The 20798-nt window shown below is 34.1% G+C and overlaps 1 protein-coding gene across 13 annotated transcripts in view; it reads left to right on the top strand.

Annotated features, from left to right (window-relative positions):
• The window catches only part of FCHO2 (FCH and mu domain containing endocytic adaptor 2), a 96846-nt gene that overhangs the window by 48292 nt on the left and 27756 nt on the right, over positions 1-20798 (top strand). For 9 of the 13 annotated variants that reach the window (XM_082336351.1, XM_082336353.1, XM_082336344.1 and 6 more), the window contains 8 exons: positions 2814-2858; positions 4645-4717; positions 9022-9046; positions 15735-15792; positions 18324-18499; positions 19109-19123; positions 19532-19556; positions 20278-20320. In XM_082336351.1, coding sequence (XP_082192477.1) covers positions 2814-2858; positions 4645-4717; positions 9022-9046; positions 15735-15792; positions 18324-18499; positions 19109-19123; positions 19532-19556; positions 20278-20320 — 460 coding nt within the window. Of the gene's footprint in view, positions 1-2813; positions 2859-4644; positions 4718-9021; positions 9047-15734; positions 15793-18323; positions 18512-19108; positions 19124-19531; positions 19557-20277; positions 20321-20798 lie in introns of all 13 variants that reach the window. The other 4 variants (XM_082336348.1, XM_082336350.1, XM_082336355.1 and 1 more) reach the window with 2 other exon arrangements.

Here is a 20798-nt window from a genome sequence, read left to right as displayed (position 1 = left end):
ATCTGAAATAAGGGTGAGTTTTACTTGAGTCTTGAATATTTATTTTAATCATTAGTGTAAAAGTCTTAAAAGTCTGGGGATCAGTCTTAGTAGCTGGAAAGGGTAAAGAAAAAGATGGTATTCTGAAAAAGCTTGAGTGTTGTTTTTCTCTAAAAATATATTTAAGTCTCTGTTGTTTACAGTGTTTTCCTTCTGTTTTTGTTTTGGGGATGAGTGTGGTTAGTTTGGCTTTTGTTTTTTTTTTCCTGGCCAAATGGGAATATGTATAGAAGCAAGAAACAGAAGTAGTGTTGAATTCTTAGCAAAGTGATGAAAAATATATTGTGTGAAGTGTAGTGCTGAAGTAATGGATTTGTTCTTCAGCTTCTATGTTTTATGGTATTTTTCTGAATTTCTTGCTCAATATATTTTGAACAATGGAGTTTAAATTCCTAAAATAAAATGTTGATTAAATCAGTGTGGGGATGTAGACATGTACAGTTCTCTAAATCGATTTTTATGGAATTTTTTTTGCTGTTCTTTGTTTTGTGAGATACCCAGATTTGCTGATTTGTGGAGCACACTGTCTTTGGTTTACTGTGAATTTAGTGGAGAGCAAAGGAGAAGGGACTGGAAAACCAGCTTAAAATGCCCATGTATTTACAATATTTAGTAGAATGAGAAAGCTATTAGGAATTTATATTTTGTCTTGTATTGAATAATTAGACTTGTATTTGAAATTATTTAATCATTGACATTTAAAGGGCAGTTAAGACTGCCATTTGAGATCAGTCTTTTGATATTCTGCTCTCAAGAGCTTCAAACAATTACATTATGATAAATGAGATATTGATGGGTTCTAGTCCCAGATTCTTATCCTGCTGCTAGTTTTACAAGCACTCAGATCTTTTTTTTACTGGCAGGGAAAATTTTGCAAACTTGGTCTTAATTGCGATAATTAGTCATTACTTGGAACACACCTTTTTTTTAAAAAAAAATCATTAGAATTCTGCAAAATTTCAAAGAAAATATCTGGTAGATTTTATCTAATATGTCTAAAATAATTCAATTTGCTTAACATTGGTGAGTATTGAGTTACATCGTCACTTCTCAGTTGTCTTTCTATTCGTTTGACAAGCATATATTTTTTCATTTGCAGTTTTGAGAAATACTATCAAAATATAGTGTTTATGCTGAGTTGAACACAGTTTTGCACTGCAAGAGTTAAATATACATACTGGGGGTTACATTACAAATAGAACCATTTGAGGTACTTCACTGCATGAATCAAACACAAATTAATCCCAGTTGTGTGATTTACAATGCTAATTCACAGCTAAATTTTCTTTTGCTTTCATTGTGGCATCTCTAATTGCAGCATGATGATTTGCTATGGTGTGCTATTTAAAATCAAACTGAAGCTTGTAGTCTCCATGTTTCTTGTATCTGAGATCTGTTTATATCAGCTATTTATTTTAAGACTAAGAGTATGACATATTCATTTTGAAAAGAGTACAAGTGAAAATCCTGGAAAATGCTTTCAAATATACCTTTTATTTTATGTGAAACACCCTGAAAATTGCACAGCTCTTGGTTTTATGGTGGATGCTCACAAATAATTATAACTTCATAATAAAGATAAATAAATCAGAGCACTTACTAGCAGGTATGTTTTAGGGCAGGAGTGAAAGTAATTTCTGTATATGAGGTTTCCACAATTGCTTTACTTCCAGTTGGTTTTAACTTAAATTTTTGAGATTTTAAACTTTCACTTGAAGCAGTTGCATAAGCGTGGGGGGTGAATTTTGGCTGCCTTCAAATATAGAATTCGGAACATGTGCGCCCTCGCCTTCCCCCCCATATCTTATCTGTAATGTGCCTATATATAAACTTGTGTGCACTAAACTTTTGTTTTTTCTTGTGTGGATACAGTTGCAAGCTACTGTTTCAAACAGGAGCCAAAGGGTTCATTCTTAGTATGGGCTGAAAGTAATGGTGCCTGCCTGCATGTGTTCTCTGTTTTCTTTGTTCTTTCACCAAGTGCTGGTGTGATTCTGCCGTTCCCTGAACAAGGTCCTGTGGAAAATCATTGTTTTTTCTGCCTGTTTACTCCCCAAAATGGCTCATAGTGGGGTTAAATAAATTCTAGACCTGGCCAGGCTGAAGGAATGAGGGTTAGGACTTCACTTTGCAATGACAATTGACTGTGACCTTGTGCCAACTGTCATGGAAAACTGTAATAATGAATTTATTTAGATACAGCACTTAACTAGTGTTCTCTGCTTTTTTGTCCTGTTTAGTCTTAATGATGTATTTAAAGTGTTTTATCTTGTTCATTGCTATGTTTAAGATTCTGCATGCCACTTTTAACTGTCTAGGTAATTGGCTATGAAGAGGAAACAGAAGAACTAACAACACAGAATTAGCAAAAGTGTGAATCTCAGAATTAGGGCTATAGCTATGCTTTTTTCCTTTTTGATTTTTCTTTATGTAGCACTTGTTCGTTAAAAGAAGATGAATTGAAAACTTGACACTGCTACTATATTATAGATGCGATTTTGAATGAGAAGAGGACAGCAATTAGAGATGTTTCATGTGGTCGTAATAACATAGGCAACTGAATTGTATTTAGACACTGTACACTAGTATTTTAATTTTTCAGTATGAAAGAGTGAATATATTTAATGATTTGCTGTACATGTATGATTTTGCAATCTGTTTGCAATCTAAATTTATAATTAGATTATCTAGTATTTTCAGGAAATATTAATAGTCGTTAAAATGTCTTAGATTAAATTTGACCTAATGTTTATCTTCATTGTCATTTGTTTAAGGCCCTATTGAGTTTGAAGAATGTAACACATCCAGTGCAGTTGAAGGTGAGTTCTTGTAGCATATTTATTTACATAAGAATGCTGTGGATAAGGATCTGAAACTGTGGAGTGAAGGGTGTGTGAATCTGTATGTGTGAATCGATGTGTGAATCTGTATAATTTTAAAGTACTCCAGTAGACTAAAAAGCAGTTTCTCTTTTGAGAAACAAACTTCAATGAAAATAAGACCTATGATAGTTTATAAGCCTAATGCACAAAGGTCAAAGAATTTTAATGTTTCTTATAAATATACTTTGGCTAAGACCCTGTCTTTGCAGAGGTTTGGATTTGGTTCACTTATGACAGTGTTGTAACATAATTTACAAGTGTCAAAACATGTCTCGGGCTCTTTCCATTGTTACCATGTTAGTTATACCAAGTCTAATGTAGTATTATGGTCGCAAAGCCTTTCTTTGTTGGCGTGGCTTATTTTGCTTAGGGGATTGTTTTAAGTGGTTAAGAACTGTTTTATTTGCATAAGCTATGTATTTGCTTTTGGGACAGAGGAGTTGACAATATAGCTATAGCAGCTGACAACTTTTAAGTTGCCAAGATTGCAGCTGAGACTTAAAATCTTTTTTGACTGAAGCAGAGAGGATCCATGTTCACAAAACACTCTCATACTCCATTTGTCATTGGTTTAGGCTGCATAAGGCACAGAAAGACAATAAAGCCCAGACTAGCATTTAAAAATAATTTTGGAGCAAATTCTGTCTCTATTAAAATATAAGATATGGCTGAGTTTACAGCTGCCAGATTTGAGAAGTTTTGAGTTATTTAACCCTGAAAATTTCTAAGAGTGGAGAGATTCCTTATATAATGTATTTCTGTAAAGGGGAATATAATGATTTTTTTTTTTTTTAATGATGTGCTTGAATTGTCAGTTGTTAAATTTTAGAAACCAAATTATTTCCACCATTTTGCTCAAAAGCATGCTGTCAGTAGTATCGTACATCAAAACAAAATTGTAGACTAGTTGGATCAGATGCTTGCACTTAGTCACTTTGTTTGGCAGTCTGCTTCAGCAAAAACTGGGGAGAGAAGCAGACATGACAGCAAGTCTGATGGAATAATTAAATGTACTTTAATTTTAGAGCATTAAACGGGTATCAAAGCAAACTTTTTTTCTGTACTATAGCTTTAGGTATCCAGTGCTAAAAACAGGGAAGAAATGACAGAGGGTAGGCATGGTTGGCTACAGCACTGGGAAATCATGAACTCAGCATCAGCTGGAAAGCCAAGAAACATTCTCTTTTTTTACAGGACCAAGATGCTACTTGTTAGGAGAGACAGGGGCTTGCAGCTACTGGGAACATGCTGGGAAATAACGACAGGGTGTTGAAGTCCAGTAGCTGGAAGAGGCAGGGTTCAGTTTCTGATCCAAGTGCATTGGCTATTCAGGATCGGCTGGAGCAATAGCTCCTGTTGAGTTTCTGTGAGCAGAGTTCCTTTTTTTCAAGACTGGCGGTACACCCATTTTCTATTAAAAAAAGTGACAGTCTGCATACTCAACTTGGAGAGTTGGATGTACAATGAAAATGAATTTTATAAGGACTTATGTTATTAGTGTGTTGAACCATATTTTAATTTAATTTTTTGATGCGGATGTTACTTAACAACAAATTGGAATAATGTTCCCTTAGTTTGGCTCCATACCTATCTCCGCTGTTAGATTTTTGCATCACTTGTGGCAGCATTTAAAATGTGTTGGCATTGGTATGCACCTGTGTTTGACATTGCTAAATATGTACTTATCTCTTTGATCTTTAAATGAAAAGTGTTTGTTCCATAGGGGTAAAACCACGGAAGAGGAAGCCTTTTGGTTTATCTGGAATAATGAAAAAAGAAAAAGATACTGAATCCGTGTAAGTATATTTCCATCTTGAAGCCGTATCTTGTATGAAAACTAGTAAAAGTATGGGGATAAACATTAGCTGATATTTAACAAAAAATGGTTTTATAACAAGTTCAGAGGAATGCTATGAATACGAAAACATCACAGCTATTTAAGATTTTGTAACTAAGGATTTTAAGGAGATAACATATACGTATTCATAGTCGTCTACTCATGTTTCATTCTTTCCTGTGCATAGGTAAGTAGTTCTCCCTTGTTCTACATTTGAACATTGTAGATAATGTGATTCTCATGTGTACTCCTGATGAAGTAATAGCTCTGTACATGGAAAAAGTACTGGATGCCTGGGTTTGCAGAATTGGAGCTTCAGTATTCTTTTATTAGAAAAACTTTTGTGTACAGGATCGAAAGACAGAAAAATCTTTGAATGTTTTTTCAGTACATCATGTGCACACTCATTTCTGAACAACCATCATTCTAAATCATGACAGATGTCCCAGCTATACCCTTTGCCATATTCATTGCATGTGCTCTGTCTCCCAGGAGTTAAAATTTTCCAGAAAGTGAGTTTGAATCAAAGTTCTTAGATGGATTGGTTGCAGTCTATGTATCAGTAGTTATGATCACTATATTTCAATGTATTTTTTTAATAATTTCTAGATGTGTTTTCTCAATAGAAGTATTTGATTTAACAGAAAACAGCTTACAATTTGACAAACTTAGCAATGCAGGAATATTCTCAGAGGCAATAAATTGCATGTATGCATATATGCTTTTAAAAAATATTTTACCAGCCTTAGTTTTTAACATAATGCTGAAAAATTAATCACCTAAGATCTGCAGGTGCTAATTATTTGCACATACAAAGTGCCTTACAGCTATTTTTCTTTTGGTGTTTAATTTTCATAGTGATACACTTCTAAACCATGCTTTTTCTTCTTTCTGTCATTATGCCTTTAGGGCTCTGAGGTGGTCATGTTTTAAGTCATTCCGCTATATTTCTGTTCTTTCTGTGATTTAGTCTTTCCCCCGCCCTCTCTTCTGTACTTTTATGAAGCTGGAGTAAATGGTGAGAGAAGTGTTGTATATAGTGTGATTTTGGTCAGCAGTAATCTAAGAATATTATTTTGTTACCAAAAATTCTTTTTTCTGATGAAGGCTTCGTTTAAAATAATTAAATTTAAATCTTATAAATATTTGATGATATTCGTGTTTTGAACAGGTTTAGTGCCCTTTTAAGAAGTAATCCATTCTCTCTGGAAAGTTATTTACTGCACTTTTTGTGATGCAAAACTGTTGCAATATCAAAGAGCAAAAAATATGTTCCATCATTTGTCTTTTGTGTCTTGCATTTACTTAATTGCAAAGTAGTGATTTTGATAGTATCGTGTACTATTGTATGATTGAATTCTGTAACTGTCAGCTTTTCTTGTCCAACAAAATAATTATTTTGCCACCGCATGGGTTATTACTCAAGCTAACCTCATGTCATGTATATTATAAGCCTCCTTGCAAACCAGGCATCTCCTTCCATCCATTCTTTGGGAGATGTTGAAATGTAATCTGGCCCCAGCAAAGATTTAGGGCTCTTAATAGTAGTTTTCTGGAGCCAGTAAAGGCCTGGAAGCTCCAAATTAACTCTTCCCAGGTGTATGACGCAATGTATCCTTACTCGGAGATACATTTTTCTTTGACCTGTAACAGAAAGAAAATTTTCTTAGGCACTACAGGCTGAAAACTTGCTTCTACACTATGTGAAACACTTTCTACCTTTGTATTGTTATCCATTGTAGTATCTGAATGCTTTTCTGAAAGTTGCTTTTTCCTAAAGACATTTTATTTAATGTTGAAAGATAATATCAGGGTCTCTTTCTAGAAAAAAAATGTTTTTCGCGGCACCATGATGTCATCAGAAAATATAAATCAGCTCAGCTACTCTGAAATGGGAAAAGCATTTGCCTTGTTTTGAACAAGTTGGACTGAAATTTGATTTATATTGTTTTGTTTCTTTCTATATTTACACACAATACAAAAATTAATAGATTCTGAGGTCAGAAAGAAAGAAGTATGACGGCATGATATAGACCTCCTATGTGGCACATGCCATTAGGCTTTTACAGAGATTCTTGTGTTAATCCATAACTTCTACATGGACTAGAACATCAGAAATAAATAACAGAGGATTCACTATGTGCTTAAGTAAAATATTCCAATAGTTATTTATGGCCTCTTTAAAAAATTTTATTGCTAGTCTAAATTTTGCCTTATTTCATCTTCAGCTGATGATCCTGTTACAGGCTGTATATGATATAACACTACCATCAGAAACTTCTCTGCACATAGAGGTCAAGTCCTTTCTTAATCTCTTGTTAAATAAGGCTGTAAGCTTGTTTAGTTTGTGTCAGGCAGGCTTTCCACATCTAGAAAAACTCGCACGGTTTGCAGGCTTTTCAGTTTATCAATACAGTTTTTAAAGTGCTGACACTTAAACTGGATGTTGTGTCTAGTAATGGTTTTACACAGGGAAATACCATGCACAGTGTATTCTATTACATATTGCTATACAGGTTAGTTAAGGATTTCACTTCTTTTTCTAACCACTGCCTCGCATGATTTGGTTGTTTTAGTTTTTATCTACAATCCTTAAATTCCCTGACAGAATCCCCATTTGCTGAAATGTTACCTTATACTAGAAGCATGACCTAGTTCTTTAATCTTAAAAGAAAGAGCATGCATCTAGTGACATAAAAGCACATCTGTCTAAAATCTGATGTCCTCATTTTCCACTTCACCAGCATTTGCAAACTATTGAGTTTTCCTTTGTATCTTGAGAATGGATCCTGGGAGGTGCTGTTGGTGGTCCTCTGAATGACACTAGATCTGCCATTACATTTTGAGATCTATTAGCTCGCTAATTTTGAAAATCTTCATTATGGGCTGAATTACTTTTATTGTAGCTTGCCTCACATCTTTTGCATTTCTTAACTTTTATGGACTTCAGGCTGTCTTGTTTGAGTACAGACACTTTTTAAAACCACATGTCAGAAAATCTATTTGTTATGTCTCTTGAGGGAAGTCTAATACTTTGTCTCTTTGAGCTCTAAAATAGCTTTTAACATAGCTCTTTCTATTGCTATGAATTCAGTTTAGCCAGCAGAGGGAGATAAGGCGTAAGTCAATTAGAAACTTGGTCACATATGTTTTCTTTAGTGTGAGGCCTTTCAGAGGAGACGGGATCCTTCATCTCACTGTCAATTCCTTAACAGGCTGTACTAAATTTCGTATTAATGCTTCCATGTTAGCAAGTTTTTGTACCTGTTTTTAAAGACAGTGTAGTTTTTACGTTTAACCCATTTAGCCTGTCAGAGAAGATTATTTAGATTTCGATAAATTTGATTTTTTTCCCTCTTTTTTCTTTAAGTGCATGTTTAGGATGTTCAGTTTGATTATATAAAAGCACTGTTGTTCAGTTACACTGGCACTTCGGGTTTCTTTGTCAGGATGCATATTAGAGAGGACTTGTATGCTACTCAAGTATTCTGACATTCTGTAAATGTAATTACTTCTGCTTTTTGCAGACATCAGAGAGAATCAGTGTCATTCTCTTTTTTTTTTTTTTTTTTAAATACTACTGCTTAAATCGAAGTTATAGTGGAAAAATATTACACTTGTGAATAATGTGCTTGCAATCACTGTCTTTCTGCTGCTGACTTTTTTTTAAAGTGCTTATTAGGAGGGTACTCTATTATTTTTTCCAACATCTTCTAGTGCTTGACTGCAGCTTTTGACAAACACGAACTAAGAATGAAATTCCAAAAGAGGGAAGCTCTGAATTCCTCTAAGAATAGTCGTAGTTTCTTTGGGAACTGGTTATTGTCCAAAATGTTTTGCAATTGCATGTGGACTATTTCATTAGGATTGGTGACTTACACTTATTGTGCACATCAACCACAGAGACCTGACTGTTAAAATATGTTCATCCAGAATACAGCGTGGTACTCCTGGCTTCCCTTGATTTTTTTTTTTTAAAATTTATTTTTTCTATTTGTTCATTATGATGTGAGTTTGCTTTTTCAGGATTTCTTTTGAGTTTTTCTTTTTTGGTGCTTTCAGCATAATCTTTCAGCTTTTATTTAAATCTCATTCAGTTGAATGTGGATTATTTATAGTGAAATTTTAACAGAGTCAGAGAGGCAAGAGGGTCAAAGGCAATGTTTCAAATTAATTGAAAATATTAAAGGAAGTACCAGAACTGTATGAATAAAATAATTTGTGCCTTTTATAATTGTACATTTTCTGTATTTTTTTTAATAGGGAGTGTCCAGATGCAGACTCAGTTGTAAGTAGACTTATTTCCAAAACAAATGCATATTCTAATATTGTCAAGCACTACAACCTGATGAAACTTAACTTATATACAGTCCCTGCAATGCATTATTTATCTGATAGTGCATTTAATATTTTGATAACATAGTTGAAGTGTTAATTTTGCTCAGTACATAATCTTTAGCAGTATTTGCAAAAATGTGTCAGTAATACATTTATATTTCCTAACAATTTTAGGTTTTAAACAAGGTGTTTTTACTGCAAGTATTTGCTACTTTGTTTTTCAATTTAATAGTTTAAATTGCTCGGCTAGTAGATTCTAAGTAAGAAAAAATTCAGTTTATTGTGAACCAAACTTTGCATCGTCATATTCCTCTGCCTACTACTGTTTCCTTTGAGAAATCCTTCTAATATCAATGGGGTTCTGCTTTATCACTGGCAATAGGGTGTAGGAATATACTTTTAAAAATTACTTTAAATGCAGTATCTCTAGATGCACTTTATTAATGGCCCATTTTTCATTGCTGTCAGTTTGATCTGTGATACATCTTACAATTTTATTTATTAAATTCAAATAAGTGACAGTTGCAAATTAAATGTGTATGTTAATGCTTTTTTATCTCCTTAATTGAGTCTTTTCTTTTTATTTAAACATGTATGTTGTCTTGAATTATATGTAACAGAGATTGCAGCTCCCTATAGCTATAGTAGCAAATAATTTACAGAATAATTTAAGTGATTTTCTGTAGGCTCATTTGGTTTTCAGTTCATTTATTTAGATGCCAATTATAGTAAACAATTTAAGTTTCCAAGTTCACCTATTTTGTGGATTTTCTTCTTTGCATTTAATATCTGGGAGTTTTAGTACCTAATATTAAAACTTATTTTGAGAAACTTGATTTGAAAAATCTGGTAGAACCATTCTTCTAAATAAGGAAAAGCAAGTTTTGCCACATAATAGAACTATGTGTGTAAGAACAGCCTCGTAAGCATCATCAAGACAGTTATTTTATCCTGTGCAAAGTCATCTTTATTTAGAGCAAATTTATTTTCTTAGGTACATTTAAAGTAATTTTAGAATTATCCCTATAATTATCAGGGTTTTCATGGAAATAATATCTTTTGCCAGTTCAGGTTGCGTCACTGGAATGAACCACAACTGGGTTGGACTTGCAATGTTTATTTTCTTCTTTGCTTATTTTGGTCTCTACATTTTTTAAAAATAATTAGTTCAAAAAATTCAACTGTAAACATGTCTGATGTTTTTTCTGGCTGCATGAGGCACACCATATGATTGTCTAAGTTAATTGTTCTGTCTAGATGTAATTTATATTTTGTTTAAAAATAAAGGCCTAACTTTCATAGTGTCCAACAACAAAACTGATACTTCCGTTGCATTCTCTTTTTTTTTTTTATGCCCAACATTTTATGACTGCATTTGGAATTTAAAATTCGGTCTATCATTTCTTCTTGCTTTTTACAAGCAGCAGTATTATTCTGAATGGTAGAATGCTTTAATAGCAGAAGCCATTACCGTCATTCTTATGAAAAATGATGCAGCATACTGTAGGTGAGTTTCATTTCACCCCTTGCAAACAAGCACCTCAGAGTGCTTTTACGTTTATGTGCTCATGAGTAGGAAGGCAGCTGTGAACTGAGAACTCGTATTTATTAAAAAGGTTAACCACTTCAATAAGCAGTCTCTGTTTAAATATAGATGACAGTATGTCATGAGATTTAAAATTCCTGTGGTGTTATATGGCAATCTATACACGTAACTTCCGTTAAGCTAAGCCTTGATAATTAAGAAAAGTAGAAAGTTAACTATGTGTACACTAGAAAGAGATACCAACTGAAGTTTGGCCCTGTATTTGTTTATTACCTAGAAAATTTTTCTAAAGGCAGAACTAATTGTCTCATTTCCCATGCATTTACCATGTCTCTGGGGATGGTCTATAGGAAGATATGAGCTCTAGTAGAAACTTTTCTTTTGGGTAAGCATTTACAAGGTTTCGCTTGAGTCCAGTAAGATCTGAATTTGAATTGCAACCCTTCCCTTGGTTGGAATACTTGCAGATCTCCTTCTTCTACTTGACTGCCTATTTTCATGAAGTCTGTAGTAATGTAATTATCTTTGAGTCCTCTGTTCTGTCTGTCAAATCCATTTGAAATTGTCCAGTAAGTTCAAAAGTAGTTAAGAAGGGAGCCACAGATGCACAGAACATAATGCTACAACTTTTTTTCATATGAAACTGGAATGCAAACAAGTATATTGATGCATCCAAAACTTTTCATTAACCTCTTTACATATGAGTGTAGCATAATTACGGTTGTATGGAGTTATATACCATTTTTATTCCTGGGGACTGATTGAATTTGGAATCATCAAACCCTAATTAGTGGAACACAAGTGTAATCTTTTATTTAGTGAAATTCAAATGTTTTTCTTTATTTGCATTTTGCAATGTTTAGCTCGGGCACATTTTGAATAACTGCTGTTGATACAGGGTACAAGGCTTTGTAGTCACAGCACAAAACATGGGCACTTTGAATACCTGTTTGTCTCTCTGCATCTCTGGCAATGGAAGAAACTGACTGGCTACTCTCTTCTTGCGTAAATTTGACTCAGGTATATCCTTAGTTTAAGACAGATATGTAGTACGTCTGTCTTAAACTAAGGATATACCTGAGTCAAATTTACATCTCAAATATGTCAAAAGTGGAGAGGGTCTTTTTTCTCTTGTTCTGGGCTATGAGCTTCAACCGCTTACTTTCAGTTCACTTAGGCCCTCATCAGGATTACAGGAAGTCAGTCCAGGTCAGTAAAATGTTAGAAAGTTCATCAGGCAGAAAAAGAAACAGTGAGGTGTTCAGCTGTACTGTATCTTGAAGCATGCCCTGAGGAAAACTTGATAAGGAGCTCTCATAACCACTGTAGATATCGCAGAAGAGAAAATAGACAGAAATCAAGCTGAAGAGTAGTGAAGGTTCTTTGCTTCTTGACCGATGACCCAACTTGTAAGCAGTGCTAACTTTGCTGAGGAAGGGCCAAATGAAGTAGCTGGACTGCAGTATGCTCCACATGTTCCTCTCTTGTCCTTTATATGTCACCCAGAGGAACTAATGACATGGTAATGGTGTGGATTCTTCCATTGCTTTTGGATGATGGATGGAACAGAGCAAGGAAACTGAGACAAAGTATTGGCCAAAACTCAAAAAATAAGTTTTGGCGATAGAATGCTTAGTCCTCATGCTTTTTGTTTAGGCAGTTTTACTTTGCTGTTTATTATGTCCTTATATTTTATTTCTTTAAAAAACTGTTCACCTCAGAAAGTTCGTAGAACATACTAATGCAAAGACAGAGTTATAATCTCTAAATTTTTAATGTATATTTAAAACTATATAACACCTTAATTAGTAATGTGTGTATTACATCTGCAAACACAGGGAAAACTCTATGGGTTTTATACCTATATGTTTAATTGCTTAACAGAACCTCTGAGAATGTGAAACCTTCTGTCAAAGAAGCCCACCTTTCCAGTTACTTCCGCAAAGTTCAATTCACATCTGCATTGAGCTATATACACACAAATAATGTGTTTGGTGGGGATGTAGGGGTGGTCTAGCTCCCTATCATATTAATAACTACTTCTTACAGAAACCCAAAGTTTGCAAAGATCATCTTCCTCTGTGTTAAAGTTCAAAAATGACAAATGTATACGTGAAGGTCGTGTTTTTTTCCGCTGATCAGCATGGTAGGCAAATCAGGTCTTGTCTGTGTTGTGTGCCTGATTCTTAAAAGATGCACTGTTATCCGTGACATAACATATAGTTCTGTAACTGTAGGAGTGTGGAGAAGGGAGTAAGAATTAGTCATGTAAATGCCTTCATTAATATCAGATTTGTGAATATGTATCTCTCAAAATGCTGTGTCTTCTACCACTGTTACAAAATGTGGATTAGTGAATAAAATTCTAATGCTTCAGAAAGCAGAACTGTTCACCTGTTCAGCTGTTCGAAATATCGAAAACAATATTTTGAAATTACTACTTAACTTGTAAGTTAGATTTTCAGGTACCATTTTGCTTGTATGTGACACAGTTCATCTTTGTTAATACAAAGGTACATTATGTATCTATGAATCTGAATCATTGAAAAAACTGGAAATACAAAGCAGATGATTTCAGACTCTATATATGCTGTGTAGAATCAGATGTTTTAAATTACTTATATTTAAATATTAGAAATGGGAAAAAAAAAGAAGGACAAATTAAGTTTTCTGCACAGTGTTAGAAAAAAGTGGTAATGTAGGCCTGCTGAAAAAGAAGTAAGGAATTTTTCAGTTCCTGTGTTCAGAACTTAAGCTGCAAAGCATCCATCTCTGTTATGTATGTATCAACTTTGACTTTTAGTCTGAAGTTATGAATACAGGCTACATGGTGAAGTGCCTTTGCTGAGGAATAGATGATTTAAATGTCTTTGCAAGATCAGAAATAATTAACATTAAAATATTAAGAAAGAAATTTAATACTTTAAGAAGTTTAAGATTTTAGTACTTTCTAGGATTTACTTTATCCTAGAGGTTATTCAGTAAATTAAAAATAATGCAATGAAAATAACGTCTGCAGACTAAGTTCTTTCACAATTTTATATCAAAATAGTCAGATTTGCCAGCTATGTTTTGCATGCTGTGTGTTCCCAGTAATAGTGTCCTTTACATATATGGCCCAGCTGGAAGAAAAACTAAATGTTGTATGAAGATTGTTGTAAAGAATGTTGTAAAGATTTTTGTTGTTTTTCAATTCATCTTAACCATGAATGATCCTGATCTATTGAAAATTGCCTAGTATGACAACTAAAATAATTTCAGAATTCAGAAGTTGTAGTATTGTAGGAAAATGTATCTACCCTCTAGCTGTATGTTTTTGTTCTGTTTACTTTGATGTCAAGTTTCATTAGTGTTTTTTGGTATATAAACAAGGTCGGCCTGAGGTCAAGCGTAGCTAAGAACCCTGATTTGAGCAAGTAGAGCTAAGGTACTGGACCGTGTGATCCTACTCCTATTACTTTTTTGTTGTTGTTGTTCAGTTCTTTTTTATTTTTTTTTTTAATCAAATAGCAGTGAAGTCCAGATCTTACAAGTATTTCAAGAAATTGCATCTATATGTTCCATATTTTAAGGTTTGAGCTTAAAGAATATTTTTTTGGCCTTAGTTTGATCTGCTATTTAATTGGGTACGGTATTACATCCCCTGTACAGGATTGTATGTCTTATTCTTTTTAGCACAAAGTTTGGTCTATGTTTAAATTTATTCCATTTCATTCAGAAGTGCTAGATTTAGAGAGCTATACAGAGGTGAATCTTTCTTAGTAAAATATCAGACATCCCATTTGTGATACCTGTAAAAATGTAGTTGTCCCTCTATTCCTTTTATGTTTATCTTCCTCTGTAATTCAAAAGCTATTCAAGGTGAATATCTCTTTAAATTTGGCTTCAAATTTTAGGTGAAGTCAAGTGGTTCCTTGCTAGTCCACTTGAAGTCTCCAGTGTAAGGCATTTTGTTGTATCTCATGCCTTATAACAGCAAGGTGTATTTTGGCCACACTGTATGTATCTCTATTAGTCAAACTGCCTCCCAGTACCTACTTTCTAGTAGAATAAACTGATTGTTACACTAGAATAAATCACTTTTTTTATTTGAATCTTGTCATTTTTATAAGAAATTTTAACTGGTGAAATCACTACATTTTGAAGGCACTTGGATTGTGGGTTTTTGTAATAAAGTTACTGAGGCATCTGAGCAGTTCACATAGACTAACTATGCATACAAAGTCATGAGTGGGCTTTTCTGTTCTGAATGGGGAAAGTATCTGTGTATCCAAGTTTATCCCTTTATATATAGCATACACGAGTGTGGGGTTTTTGCATATTTTTAAAATTTAGATTATTATATTAGAGACTTGCTTCTTTCTGCCTCAAAGCTTTTTTATGAAACAAAGTGCTTAGCTAAACGTTCTAAATTATTTTAACATAATTCTTTTCAATTCATATTTAATTGCATGCAAGAACTAAAAAATTGAACTAGTCTGAATTTCCCAGATACTTATTAGTTTTGAAAATTCAGGATGGTGCTGGAGATGTGTAAAGGAAAACTTTGGAACCTGATTTTGAGCACTTGTATTTCACCCATGACTTTTAATTAATGTGGATATTCTGTGCTAATGCAACAATGCAGTGCAGGCTTCCTGCCTTTTCAAGGGGGGAGAGGAAGTTGTAACCTGTGTAACCTAGAATGCTTTTACTCACATATTAAAGTACTGACTAGTACTTAGGAAAGGTTTTGCTCCTGCACTATCAGAGCCTCCAGTGACTTAGCTGAGGGAATTAGAAATACAAATTGGGAAAATATTTGGGGCGAAAAGAATTGTAGGCTTATTTAACACTCAATAGTAAAGCTAAAATGTGTCTGGTGGTTTCTGACCTTTTTGATAAGGTACCAGTAAAGCAGATGCATTCAAACTTGCCAGTTTTCATAGGAAATTTGGAGGTTGTTTTGTTGTATTCTGTTCCTGAGGTATTTTGTCATGCTACTTCTGAACTACAGATCATAACATGAGATAACTGTAGTAATTAATGGTGAATAACGATGACTTTCATGAGCTGGCATAATCAATATCATAATATTTGTTGTTGTTTTTAGAACATTCCTGATGTAGATGATGAAGGATACAGCATTAAACCAGAAGCAACACAGGATATCCTTTTCACTATTGTTGTGCCAAGTTATTTGATGTTACCAGAGTTCCGTTGAGAGAGGAAGTACTGATTGAAGTGTTAAGTAATGGAAGATGAATGACATTCATACTTATATTGCAACCTTGTATTCTTATGTTCATAGCTTCTGCAAAATGTACAAAATTTTGTCTATCTCAGATTTCGTGTGTGTGCAAATGTTAACGATTAGATCAGATGTCTTGGCAACTTTTAAGAGGATGGTTTTTGTCTGATAGTAAAAAACCAAAATAAAACAAAAAAAGCCTGAACAAAAGCTTTAAGGTGACCATGCAGATCTTTCTCCTTGAAAAGCTCTCAGAGAGTTTGTAATGTAAAGTTTGTAAACTTTTTTTAAGCATACAGAGTCATTATCTGTTCTATACCTGCACCCTCCCACATTTTTATAACACCATTAAAAAGACTGGGAGCTCCAGTGATCTAGAACTAGAATTTCTGTTACTTAATGAAGTCATTACACCATATGCTGTTTCTAATTGGTGTTTCTAGCTTTTATTGTCTTTTTGAATATTTGAATATATTTTTGTCATGAGGTTTTTTTATGGAGGCTTGTGATTTTTCTCTGCTCTTCCTTTGAAGAAAAAAATTCTTGTCCTCTTTTTTTCCTCCCATCAGAAACAGAGGGAAGCTCTACTCAAGAGCTGGGAATAATCGCTGTAGATCTAAGCAAGCCTAATATATTAGCAAGATAGCTCATTTTTGGAAATGTATTCACTGAATTCTCTGGGTACTGCAGATAAAAGGTAAACTTACATTTTGCAATTACCTTAAATTGTGAAAACATTTAAGCAGTTCACAGCACCTTAAAGTGGGCCAGTCCATAGCTTCCCTGTTTTCATCAACTTTGCCGAATACGCCTCTCTTGCCCTCAGTGAAGATTCCGGTACTGATAAAAGCAGTTTGTGTTATCTCCTATTTACAAAATTGATAGAAAAGTGAAAGACTTTTATCCAGTTCTGAGAGGGGCATTATTTCATGCTTTGCATATATTTATGAAAGGGAGAAGGGAGTGAACAACATTCATGCTTTGCAAGTGACTCATCTGGACATCCTTTTCTACATTATGTTTTTTGTTGTGAAACAATAGAAAAGTCCATACAGTCAATGCAAATCATTGAGGTTTTACAGTCCCTGTCAGCCAGGTACTACTTCAGCTTCTGAAAATCTGACCAGATTCAGGAAGTCAGCAGTTCCCTTCCTCTTTTTCTCCCTTAGCCTCTAAGACTGGATATTTATTCTGTTGATGGGAACTCTTGAGATGATTTGATGGAGGACATTATTTTACCATATTGGCAGTCTATCTTAGTAAGTCCAGTCTTAAGTGTTGGAAAAGCACTTCACAAGAGCTGCCTGATTTGTAGGAAATTGATCTTGAAACTCGGTGATAACTTTCAAGACAAGATATCTTTCGATGAAATGAAAAATTACTTGTCTTTGAAACTTTCTTTTCTAGATGTGATCCATTCTGGGGGACAGATAGGCTGTAAGATGAAGACATTTGACTTTTTCCTCACTATGGCTCAGGGATTCTTTCAGTTGAAATGGATTTGGAATGTCTTTAGGGTTTAGGTTTTAATATTTGTCAGGGAATAGTTTGAAGAGATCTAATTCAAATGGGTGGCATATTTCCAGGTGAAAATAACAGAAGCAAGGTATAGAATACGTAGGTTCCCCTGAGGTGGTATGAAACTTTTATGTTTAAGTAGAGGAAAATTTTCAAATTCTTTCTTGTCAAAACAAATTTATCTTTTAAGATTTAGCATAGGCCTTTCAGAGCTTTTGTTCAGTGCAGCTCTTGTGCCAGAGGAGAACGCAGAGCTAAATTCATCTGTATATTTTGCTTATTTTGAGGGCCGAGTTGTTGTTGTGATTCCTTTTTTGCCAAGGATGACAGTGCTTTAAGCAGCTGACGTTGTTCAGTTTACTGTGCAGCCTTCTGTGCAATTGGCATCCTTTCTTGCAAAATTTTCAGTGCCACTCTCCAAAAGGGGCAAGTTATGGTGGCTGCCACTGCTGCTGCTTCCTCTACTGTTAACGCTTGGTACAGGTACCATGGGCATTTCACTAAAGGGCATTAAAAAGGCTAGGGCTTTCCTTCACTTGGTTTGAAAGGATTTCTACATTTTTCATACATATGTTAGAATCCCTGGTTGAGTCTTACAAATGGTAAATTTAACATGCAGAAGTGTTGCTACTGTAGAATCTTTAATTTATCCTGATGCCTTCAAATATGCAGTTGTTCAGTTATATGACATAGTGCCTTTTGGAACAGAATACCTTTATGAGGATGAATGGAATATAAAACCTAAGTTTTAAATCCGAGTTGTGAATTTTGGACAGTGGATATATTTGAAGTGTCTGTATAAGCGCACAAAGAGGTTAGGCAGCATTGTTTATCTGTGTCGTTCACTTAATATGAGCATTTTGTAGAGTGTAATTATGAAATTGATTAAGCGGATGAATTTGAAGTATTTCTACCTTAACTGAGAAAAACATACCAAAGAGAACCATTTCTACTCATCCAGTGATTCTGACTCTGAAGATGATGAACCCAGGAGGTTCCATGTAGAAATAAAACCTGTCCAGCCAAATAATAGCTCTCAATATACCATGCCTTCCTTGGATGAATTAAAAGTATCTATAGGGAACATCACTCTTTCTCCAGCAATATCTGTAAGTTACTTTGTTCCTTGTATTTTTACTGCGTAGAAGAGAAAAGTGGTAAAGAATATTTAGTGTAAATATATTTTACTGTTCAGAATTTATTCTAGGTTCAAGTTCAATGATTCTTTTTTTCTTTCTTTTTTCCTTTTTCTTTTTTTCTTCTTTTTTTTCTTAGGTCATCTTTGGTACGCTTTATTGCAGTGTAACATTAAGTAATTCTCACTTCTCAGATTTTAATTTTCCTTCGAGTCTTGGGAGTGCTCAGTCCTTGTCTTTCTGCTGTTGCCACCACAAGACCTTTGAATACATTGTGGAGTTAGCTGAGCATGGCTTTTAACATAGTTTACTAATTAGTATTTGATAATACACAAACCTTTAAAACATCATATAATGTGGATACATATAACATTTACATTGCAGCTTTATTGATGTATTCTGCCAATCCACAGAATGATCCTTTATGCCATGAGATGATATTACAAATAAGTAGTATTAAAGTATGCTAGTACAATATTCGGATCAGAATAAGAACAGCTCTGATTTTAAGGAAAATATTGTGCATTACATATTAAAATAATCATGGCTATTTTTCTCTTTTTTTCTGCCACATTTTGGAAGCAGAGACACAGTCCTGTAAGTACAGAATGCCTTTTTATTCACATTTTTAGATTAAAACTAAGTAAGTGTAGTATGTGAGGGGAGTTACTGGGAAAACCTTAGGAATGTTTTTCATATATATCATGTGATATGTAAGCTGTTTAATTTTACTGCCCCAGTCTGTAAAGGGATTTAGTAATACTGCTCTCTTTGTCAGCTCTAAAGTGTTCGTTCCTGCTTTTTCTTACTGGTGTAGCGGGTGTGTACTGGTTCCTCTGTCCTGGCTCATGTTCTCGTCTTCTGCAAGCTCAGAATGTTTTGCCTGGCATTGAAAGCAAAGTATCTCATAGAAAGTTGAGTGGAAGAAGAACCCTGGGACTATTAAGCATTTTATTTGACAGTTGGTAAAAGAATTTATCCCTTTTTTTTTTTTCCCTGTTTCAGGCACAAATGAATCGAAATTCATCCAGTAAGTGTAAATCTTTTAGTCTATTTATGTTAGTTTTTTAACATAGCATGAAAACAGACTTTTTTTTAATTGTTGAAGAAATAAACTTCTTAAGTATCTGTACTTTAAATAGAAAAAAATAGTTCTCTTGTCAGTTCTAGATACCTCTTCCTTTTCTGTATACTTGGCTGTTCCCTATTGTGGGCAACAGATGAGGCTGTCTGTGACAGTGATGAGGAACACATCCAAGAGCCAAAGGAGGGACTCCATGGAAAAGACTCCTGTGCAAGTTCTTAAAACCCTCCCACCTGTTCAAGTTTAGTATGATCCACAAACCAGCAAAGTGCACACTGTTTTATAGTCAAACACATAAAACGTGGCCATGGAGATAGAGAACAGGTCATTAGTCTCTATGCTGTAGGGATTTTTTCAGTGGGAAACCAAGCCAGGTTTGCTGAAGAATAATATTGATGTAAACAATATAATTTAAGGAAGAAATTTTGAGTGAACACCACTTCCACCCGAAATGCATTGCTCTGTGTAGTCTTCTCCTATCAGAAGGTACTTCGGGAGTATCTGAATCTATAGTGTTAGAAATAATGCATTTTCTCTTTTCCATTTTAATAATTTATAATTAGTTTCATACTGCAACCATTAGTATTTACTATCTTTTTATAATGAAGCTGAAATTTTTATTTTAGAGTGTCACAGCTTTGGTGATAATACTGTGTCTTTTGCTTAGGTGAAGAGTTAACAAAATCAAAGCTTTCTGCTCCAAATAATGAGTAAGTTCAAATTTAAAATTCTATCAAATGCAGTTTTGCGGGAATTTGATCTTATTTTGATCATCCAATACTTGAAAACTCATTGGAAATATCAGCTGACTGCTATTTTAAGCTGGGCATCTATCGTATCATAAGAGTTAAAGAGTAGTTATGCAACAATGGAGATTTCATTTGTTTTCCCGTTCTAAGGTATTTGCTTCATTGTGATTTGTCTCAATTGATATTTATAATTACATGATTACAAAATATTGGGTTTTATTAAAATCTCGGGTTTTAAATGAGACAGGTTTAGTTTCTATCCTATAGTGTTCCATGGTAAAGCCTTTAAGATTACAAGTCCCAAATGTGGACGGGTCTGTATATATTGCTTATATATGTATATACTGAAATAAATGGATTTGAAGATGTATGTCTCATTGAAAATGACAATCATTTAGCTGACATTATGAAGCATGTCCACACACAAACCTGCACCAAG

Source organism: Platalea leucorodia (assembly GCF_965183815.1).
Source record: "Platalea leucorodia genome assembly, chromosome: Z".
Lineage (NCBI taxonomy): Eukaryota > Metazoa > Chordata > Aves > Pelecaniformes > Threskiornithidae > Platalea > Platalea leucorodia.
Note: the sequence above shows the minus strand (reverse complement) of the source record. Positions and strands in the feature narration are given on the sequence as shown.